The sequence below is a fragment of the Mizuhopecten yessoensis genome, unplaced genomic scaffold (genome assembly GCF_002113885.1).
Source record: "Mizuhopecten yessoensis strain PY_sf001 unplaced genomic scaffold, ASM211388v2 scaffold8765, whole genome shotgun sequence".
Taxonomy (NCBI): domain Eukaryota; kingdom Metazoa; phylum Mollusca; class Bivalvia; order Pectinida; family Pectinidae; genus Mizuhopecten; species Mizuhopecten yessoensis.
Genome location: NW_018407710.1, coordinates 431,702 through 441,910, shown reverse-complemented (window position 1 = coordinate 441,910; position 10,209 = coordinate 431,702). Strand labels below are relative to the sequence as shown.

At 39.0% G+C, this 10,209-nt stretch overlaps 1 protein-coding gene across 2 annotated transcripts; it reads right to left on the bottom strand.

The window, feature by feature from the left end:
* Positions 1–1,288: 1,288 nt before the first annotated feature.
* On the bottom strand, positions 1,289–6,401 carry LOC110456499. Of its 2 annotated transcripts, XR_002463589.1 has the most exons (3): positions 6,008–6,401; positions 1,805–3,159; positions 1,293–1,705 (listed from the first exon to the last, which is right to left on the bottom strand). XR_002463589.1 is itself a non-coding variant. In XM_021507286.1 (2 exons), exons 1-2 carry the CDS (start codon positions 6,317–6,319, stop codon positions 1,622–1,624), a joined length of 396 nt encoding a protein of 131 aa, XP_021362961.1. In that variant the 5' UTR covers positions 6,320–6,401; the 3' UTR covers positions 1,289–1,621. The 2 variants fall into 2 exon arrangements, 1 of the variants encoding a protein (XP_021362961.1); XM_021507286.1 differs by lacking the exon at positions 1,805–3,159 and having other exon boundaries at positions 1,289–1,705.
* Between the last annotated feature and the right edge of the window lie 3,808 nt (positions 6,402–10,209).

Below are 10,209 nucleotides of genomic sequence, written 5' to 3'. Positions count from 1 at the left end.
TGGAAAATTTTGTTTTCATTTTGATAACATACATGTACCTATTGATTTATCAGTTTTGTTAGTAATAATTTCTTTACTATTTAGTGCGACATACTTCTATCGAAGCATGTCACCAAATCCCTGTACACGTGTACAGTACAGCTACGCGTTGTAGGTAAGACTATTTTTGATGAAATTTATTAATTGTTTTACCCTCCAACTGGCAATAGTAATTATATCAAATGCTTAAACACCAACAAATAATGCCGAAATACAAAATACGTGGTCTGTGTACAATAATCTATTCTTAGACACGGGATTCCGATATTGCTACCTGTATAAAAATACCTTATGTTCTCCTTCGTTCCTTATCCGTACATAAATCATTTCGTATCTATTTAGCAATAATAACATAAACCAAACAATTGTTTTTACAATTTAATAGCCTGCGAGATTCGTGTACAGCAATATTTCATGTTTCACAAGATTCGCGCACTTGACGAAATTCAGGAATGTACTTCAGAGTCCACTCAATCAGTCCAATACACATTCCCGAACGCCACACTTAAAACACTGTCACTGGAATATGAATATATCTCAACCAACCGTGACTTCTACAAATACAAAAGTTACAATTAGCAAAGTACATACCAAATGAAATTACCCCCTTCAACCCACTCTACAGTATCTATTAAAGCTCAATGAATTATTACCTTATAATATATATATGTATATATACATACATATATATATTGTTATATATAAAAAAAAAAAAATAAATACACGTCCGTACTGCTGTGAACGATCTCGTCGAATGCTAATACACACTAAATGCACGTGCGAAGTGCTACACTACACCTGTAGCACGAATTTAAGAACTACACTACAAACGAAACGAAATTCATTTATGTTCTCCTTCGTTCCTCATCCGTACATAAATCATTTCGTATCTATTTAGCAATAATAACATAAACCAAACAATTGTTTTTACAATTTAATAGCCTGCGAGATTCGTGTACAGCAATATTTCATGTTTCACAAGATTCGCGCACTTGACGAAATTCAGGAATGTACTTCAGAGTCCACTCAATCAGTCCAATACACATTCCCGAACGCCACACTTAAAACACTGTCACTGGAATATGAATATATCTCAACCAACCGTGACTTCTACAAATACAAAAGTTACAATTAGCAAAGTACATACCAAATGAAATTACCCCCTTCAACCCACTCTACAGTATCTATTAAAGCTCAATGAATTATTACCTTATAATATATATATGTATATATACATACATATATATATTGTTATATATAAAAAATAAAAAATAAATACACGTCCGTACTGCTGTGAACGATCTCGTCGAATGCTAATACACACTAAATGCACGTGCGAAGTGCTACACTACACCTGTAGCACGAATTTAAGAACTACACTACAAACGAAACGAAATTCATTTATGTTCTCCTTCGTTCCTCATCCGTACATAAATCATTTCGTATCTATTTAGCAATAATAACATAAACCAAACAATTGTTTTTACAATTTAATAGCCTGCGAGATTCGTGTACAGCAATATTTCATGTTTCACAAGATTCGCGCACTTGACGAAATTCAGGAATGTACTTCAGAGTCCACTCAATCAGTCCAATACACATTCCCGAACGCCACACTTAAAACACTGTCACTGGAATATGAATATATCTCAACCAACCGTGACTTCTACAAATACAAAAGTTACAATTAGCAAAGTACATACCAAATGAAATTACCCCCTTCAACCCACTCTACAGTATCTATTAAAGCTCAATGAATTATTACCTTATAATATATATATGTATATATACATACATATATATATTGTTATATATAAAAAAAAAAAAAAAAATACACGTCCGTACTGCTGTGAACGATCTCGTCGAATGCTAATACACACTAAATGCACGTGCGAAGTGCTACACTACACCTGTAGCACGAATTTAAGAACTACACTACAAACGAAACGAAATTCATTTATGTTCTCCTTCGTTCCTCATCCGTACATAAATCATTTCGTATCTATTTAGCAATAATAACATAAACCAAACAATTGTTTTTACAATTTAATAGCCTGCGAGATTCGTGTACAGCAATATTTCGAACATCAAAGGAATAAAATTTTAAATGCCAAGATTAGCGGAAACAGAAATTTTATGATCAAGATCATCCAAAACATAACCATCCTTTGCTTTCTCGCTGGCCCATCTGCCATGTGCTTTAAATAATCTCTCTGAAATGCCATTGTTAGCGGCTATAGTGGCGCCACCAGCCCTCAAGCTATGTAGACCAAATTCTGACTTTTTTAGTCCAATTTCCGAAATTGCGCCCAGAAAAATCTCTCTAACTCTAGTGTAAGAAAGAGCTTGATTTCGACTACATAACTTATATGTTCCTGTAGATTTACAAAAGGAAACAGCTCTGAAAATGTATGAATCTGCACCAAAACTTAACCCGGCAGCTGTAATGTATTTCACAAAACAAGCAACTGGACAAGTTTTCTTCCCTGTTTTCGCAATCACCACAACATTGCCTTGACGATAGACATCTGTTTTGCTATGAACAAGTGTAATTTCAAGGTGTGAACTTTTCAAAACGCAATTTGACATTTTTAAATCGACTAGTTCACTGAATCTGAAAAACCCTGCAAATCCTAAAATGCACAAAGTGCATAACCGTAAATCCTTAACGTTTTCCGAGTTTCCGTACTTTCTAAAAATGGACTCTATATGTTCCACAGAAATGGGAGATTTTTTAAAAATAGGCTTAGAAAGAATACGTTTAGCTCCTTCTAAAGATTTTAAAACAAACTTGTCTGTACATGGATTAGGCAAATCTGCGAAATCATGTTGCCACTTTATGCTATAGAAATGTGAATTAAGGGTAGATACCGAGACTGACTGTTGAACCAAATAAGACAAATATACGGCTACTGTACTACTTCTAGAGGGCAGATATCCCAGGCCTGTAATACGACACCAATCTTTAAATTTAGCGAAATTCGAACAGTATTGCTTGTCTGTAGAAGAAGCATGGCTGGCCTTTAACACAGATTCCAATTTAGATGCTGCTTCACAAAGCAAAGGATGGCCTTTCATATCCTCAACCTCTGACCAAACTGGCCCTAATAACACAGTGTTCTGTAAAAAAAAAAAAGAAAAAAAAAGAAAAAAAAAGTAAAAAAAAAAAAATATTAACATTAAGATCCAACACAATCTGAAACTTAGCTTACTAACGTTGTGGATTGTTTATATCTTTTCAAAAATTATTAACCCAGTAAACCCTCATAACTCCGCTAATTAATGAAACTGCAAAATGTGCTAACAATTGTCTAGTTGTAATGTTACATTAATCCGATAACCACCGAATACACAAAACTAAAAAATGCCAGTGTAACACAACGGTGATAACCACCTATTACACTAAATAAATTTACACTGAAGTGATAACCACTGGTTTATACAACCATGACGGTACATAAAGGTGATAACCACCTATTACACTAAATAAATTTACACTGAAGTGATAACCACTGGTTTATACAACCATGACGGTACATAAAGGTGATAACCACCTATTACACTAAATAAATTTACACTGAAGTGATAACCACTGGTTTATACAACCATGACGGTACATAAAGGTGATAACCACCTATTACACTAAATAAATTTACACTGAAGTGATAACCACTGGTTTATACAACCATGACGGTACATAAAGGTGATAACCACCTATTACACTAAATAAATTTACACTGAAGTGATAACCACTGGTTTATACAACCATGACGGTACATAAAGGTGATAACCACCTATTACACTAAATAAATTTACACTGAAGTGACAACCACTGGTTTATACAACCATAACTGTACATAAAGATGATAACCACCTATTACACTTAATAATTTTACACTGAAGTGATAATCATTGACTATAGTAACCTAACGTTACACAAAATCTATAGTAATGTGAATGTATAAAACTGTACGGGTACTCGACGCCGCAGATAATATGTCTACCGACAATCTATTCTTAAAACACACACGTTGGAATGGAAGACTTTCTCTGCAAAAATACTTTCAGAGTGGGAACCTGCACGGAAAAAAATGGCGGGTTTTACAAAATAAGCACATTCCATAACAAACGGCTTGAATGATTTACCACCCCTGAATGACAACAAAGGCCAAAAGGCCGCCGATGGCCAATGAGGCACGACCAAAGTCCCGTGCGCTCTACGCCTCAGGAAATGATTGACAGTTCTAGCGATAAGGTAAATGGGTGGAACCGCCCAGCAGTTAAATTTGGACCAATCAAAATCAAACGCATTTACTCCAGCTGAACCTACGCAAGCGTACTTTGAAAAGAAACACGTGACTTTTTTGTTGTTGTTATCTGCGAAAAGATCACAGGTGTATTCGCCCCATATTCTATCAAAATACAAAAATGTACTCTCTTCTACTGCCCAATCGTCAAAATCAAAGATCTTACTAAACTGATCAGCTAAAACATTAGATCCCCTGGGAATCCATTGTATAGACAAAGACACGTTATTTGATTTGAGGAATTCGAACACGCTCACTGCCATCCTGTGTAAGTGAATACACATGCTTCCCTTCTCTAATATACGGGGCACATTCTGATTATCGGTGCAAAGTAACACCGATTTATTGGCCAAAATTTGTCCAAAACTTAATAAAGTGTGCTCTACTGCTTTAATTTCTCGCCAAGTAGAACTTTGCCCGGACTCATCTTTATTCCACATGACGTGAGAGATGTGCTCGTTTAGCTCAACACAGTAGCCTGCGCCCGCGATAGCGCTAGCGTCAGTAAAGATATGAAGATCGTGGTCAACTGCGTGTGTGTTAAGGTTGAATATACTCGGAGGTAAACTAAGGACATTTAGCTCCCAAAATTGCAACTCATGCAAAGCTTGATCTGACAGGCACATCGGCGAATCCCAAGAGGTACGGTGACATATACACTTGTGTAACTCCCTCGTATGAAAATTACATACGCGTCCCAGGTTAAGCGACACGGAAATGACCTTACCTGTAAAAACAGCTACGGCACGCGCGGATACTGCGCTCGTCTCACCGATGAGCTCATTAGCCAAGTTTTTAATCTCAGATCTTTTACAGACACTTATTTCTATTACACCGCCTACAAAGTCCCATATGAAACCTAGCCACTCTAATTTCTGTACTGGCGTCCAGACGCTTTTCTCATGATTCTGTGCGAAACCAGCGGACAACAAATCGGAACGAACCATATCAGATAAAGTTTTCGCATCAGAAATTGACTGGGCAACTCCTAAACCGTCGTCAAGGTAAACGATCATCATGTGACCTTCCGACCGCCACTTTTTGACTAGAGGCCTCAACATTTTCGTAAAAATATATGGCGCCGAAGACAAGCCAAACGGTAAACATTTGAAAACGAAATTTTTCACTTTATTTCCAACTGTCCAAGAAAACCCCAAAAACTTTATGTGATCTGGATGCATTTCAATATGGTGATATCCTGACTTTAAATCAAATTTAAATCCGAAAAACCCCTGTTGTACGTATTCTAGTGCTTCTCTGCTACCCTCTAGTTAAACTTTTGTTTTGCTACATACTGATTGACGTATCTTAGATCTAAAATAAGTCTTTTTTTGCCCTTACTGTTAACAGAAACCGACAGTGGGTTAATTACGTAGGGAGGCGACACACACTCATCTACTACACCGCTCGCGAGCAATTCAGAAATAGCGTCACTGACAAAAGTACTATGCGTAAGCGCCGACTTATTATTTTTCCAGGTTTTTAGGTTCCACAATAAACGGAATTAAATACCCATATTCAACTACACTACAGACATAATCCCTAGCTTTTAGACATGTTTTCCAAAACTTCGGACAAGATTTGAGACTGCCTTTAACAAATCCATTTTGATTTACAAACGTATATTTTACAGATACGACTTCATTCAAATGATAGCTTACCATCTTCTGATCTTCATTGTTTGATTGCGGGGACACTCTGGGTGTGGGTTGGGGTGGTTCTGACTCTCCTCGGGCAGTTGCTGGCCCAGTGTCCGGCCCCGTAGCAGTAGAAACAGGTCGAGTTTTGTTTGTTGACCGGTCCTGCTGAGGAGGGATGGAAACCCCCGGGCGCTCCAGGCATACTTCCGTTAACCGCTCCTCTTTGGGCGTAGAAAGGGAACTCTCCCATTTCTCCAGTACTTTGAAAGCCTCGAAAAAGATCGACGTTCCCCGTGTTGCCTCCGCTTCCCCGCCCAAGACCTGGACGTTCATACGGCTTATTCGTATTACGGCTAGCAGATTTTGCCTTCCGTTTCCTCTGTGCTCTGGCCTCAGCCTGACGCAACTTAGAAGAATCATCAGCGTTGTCACAAATAAGGTCATCTTCGTACTCAGCAACCGTGTCCCAACCATGACGGTCCGCTATCTTAACGCTATCCTCTCGTCTAAATGAGCGAGACAAATCGTGAGCGTCGACTCTGCTAATTCGCTATTATCGTCTTTAATAGCTTGAATAGCTTTGGAAATGTCCAGTCTTATCTCAGAGTTAAAGACAAACTGTTTACGGTTCCCTTCAAATTTAAATTTAAAGTCTGACTTATTCGCTGCCAAAAGTTTCTCCTGACTTTGAAGTTTTTTGTCAATGTCGGACGAAATGAGGGAACGTCGAGAATTCAGTGCGATATCCAGCCTAGAGCTAAAAAGGGACAGGGCATCAGCAGTGGAAAGGTTCACCGTAGAATCCTGCCTGGTACATGTAGGCTCAGTTGAGCTACCATCTATGTCAATGTTCATTTTGTTTTAGTCATACAGTGTACAGGTAAAATACACGTCCGTACTGCTGTGAACGATCTCGTCGAATGCTAATACACACTAAATGCACGTGCGAAGTGCTACACTACACCTGTAGCACGAATTTAAGAACTACACTACAAACGAAACGAAATTCATTGAGGACGCGTCTAACAGTGCACTGTTGGTGCGCGCACTAGCGTAACATAGCTTTGGGGAAATAGGCATAGCAACCCGCCATATCTCTTTGTTGCATTAGATGAAACTTTTTTCAATCTATTGTACAAACAGATATAGCATTGAAATTCCACAGTTTTAGTTGTAAAAATCTAGAGGTAATATCACAATTTCGAATCAAATATCAACAGAAACGATCCCCAAATGGAAGAATATAGAAGAACTGAATAAAAAAGTTGACGTTCTACAATAAATGCAGAAAACCCCCAGAAGTAGTGATACAGAAAAGTCCCCAATTTGACCCTTTGAAACACGTTACGTTTTCCCTTTGGAAAGTTGTCGCTTTTTTATCATGTGTATCTATGTATAAATGGAGCAGGCAACCCGTGAACTTTGACCACGTCAATGATCAGACCTTTTAATATCCAATGAGAACCAAGCGAACTCGTCATTAACCCTGCTTCGTACATGCTCGGGTTGTTCCGTCCTAGTGGGAATGATCCTCGTGTGTTAAGATCGATTATCAATTTTTAGATGGAAAATGTGAAGCATATCCGTAAGAAGAGATTCAGTGGGTTATTCATATACCTGGCAGTTTTACTAATGTTTTAGTATTCAATCTGATATGGCCTAGGACCTCCTGCATCACGTAAACATAACACTACATTATACCGACATGAGGTGAGTACATTGTCGAACACACTAATGTATACTGAACAGTTACGGGATGATTATAGAGTTTGGTTCATGTTTTATCAATGCTGTTTCTATTTAACTCTGTTATAAACCTACTCCTATATAATCAATTGGTAAAGTCATTACACTATTAACAATTCGAGATGACACAAAACTTATCAAGGATTTGTTAACGGGATGTAGATCATGATAAGATATGTGTGGGGTGTTGCATATGTGTATGGAAACTATAAATAGACAGGTTCACTTCCAGTCCTGTCTTTACTTGTGCCGAGTAAAATGTATACGTCAGTTGTGGTGACGTCATGGTTTTTGTTGTACACAATAAAAATGTAGTTTGGTCTGATCAGCGTTATCATTATTAAACATGGTCTCAGAATGGTGAATTTAAGCAACACAGAGCCAAACAGAAGCCTTCGATAGCTGCCAAACAGAAACAAGAGACTCAGTCTAGCGCCTGCAAGTACTGTGAGTGTTTGACAATTTCGAAGTACGTTTGTAAACGTGTTTATCACCCGTACCCCTCGCCTCGTACGATTGTCATTTGAGCGGGAATAAGAGATGGCGGCATCTAAGGGAACCCCACCCCCTGCGGCAATGGTTATGAAAGGGGATCTAAGGACAAACTGGAAGTGTTTTGCGGCACAGTGGTATAATTTTGAGACAGCCACAGAACTAACTGGTAAAGATGAAAAGATCAGAGTAGCTACACTGCTGTCGGTGATGGGGAAAGAGTGCTTTCAAATTTTCCAACACCTGGACATTACGACAGAGAATAGAAAGGAAATAGCGCGGGTACTCGAAGCCTTACAAAGACATTTCGAACCGAAGACAAATGTCATATACGAACGTTATGTATTTAACACAGCCGATCAGCTGCCTAACGAAAACAGTGACACTTACATCACAAGGTTTAGAGGCCTAGCAGAATCCTGTAATTTTGGGTCACTCCTAGACGAAATGCTTTGAGATCGATTAGTTCTAGGGACTAAGGATGTAGCAGCCCGATCGCGCATGCTACGGGAGCCAGAACTGACGCTCACAAAAGCGGTGACTGTGTGTAGGACTAGCGAAATGACCGACATACAGATGAAAAGGTTTAACCATGAAGACAAAGTACATGCTGTGGATAAACACAAGAGTTACAGAAAGAAATCAGAACACAGCCAGAAGGGCAAGGATTTCAGTCAGAAGAGCTGGAGAGAGAGAAAACAATACAAACCAGCAAAACAGAGCTACAAAGGATGCAAATATTGCGGAGGTCAACACGCCCCAGATAAGCATAAATGCCCAGCATTTGGTCAAACCTGCTATAACTGTAAGAAACAGAACCATTTCTCAAAAATGTGTTTAATGAAGAAAATACATGCAGTTGAAGACGATGATACCGATGAATCTTTATTCAGGATCACAGAAACACTCCTTAATGTGACAAAGACAAAGGGTAGACAATATTTCACAACACTGAGGATGACATTAGGAAACAAGAACAGAAAGGTGAGATGTCAGCTCGACACAGGAGCAACCTGCAACCTGCTAAGCATGAGAGTATTCCAGCTCTTAAATAATAAAGGAGTCACTCCGCTGAGTCACTCCGATACATAACTGTCACTATACGACAAGTCTCACATTTACCCTAAAGGTAAAACTAGGATTGAGTGTTCGGTTGGAGACAATCAACAGACCTTAGAATTCCAAGTGGTGGATGTTGACCAACCAACAATACTGTCAGGAGACGCATGTGAAGCTTCGGGACTCTTAACTATCAATCAAGTATACTGCGTAGTGGCTAATGAGAAACTGCCCGTTACCAAAGAACAAATCTTTGAGAACTACACGGACCTATTTGATGGATTGGGTAAGCTACCTGGAGAGTACCATGTTGAGGTTGACCCAACAGCGAGACCAGTACAGAACTGTCCCAGAAGCCATGAAAGCAGACCTCAAGACAGAGATAAACAGACTGTTAGACCGAGGTGTCATCACAAAGGTCACTGAACCGACGGAGTGGATAAGCAGCATGGTAGCAGTAAGAAAACCGTCGGGAAAACTGCGCATATGTATAGATCCGCAGAACCTTAATGATGCAATTAAGCGCCCACACTACCCCATGAGTACTTTAAAGGACATACTTCCTAAGCTGTCCAATGCCAAGGTTTTTACAGTCTTGGACGCAAAAGATGGATTTTGGCAGGTGGCATTAGACAAACAAAGCAGCTACCTGACCACTTTCTGGACACCTTTTGGGCGCTACAGATGGTTGCGAATGCCATTTGGCATTAAGTCGACCCCAGAGGAGTTCCAGAGATGACAACATGAATCACTAGAGGACCTGATGGGGACAGAGGTCATAGTAGATGACATCCTCATTTATGATAGTGGTTCAACAATCGAGGAAGCAGTACAAGACCACGATAGGAACTTGATAAACGTCTTGGAGAGAGCAAAGAAAGTTGGCCTGAAATTCAATAAAGACAAAATAAACTTGCGAAAAACCG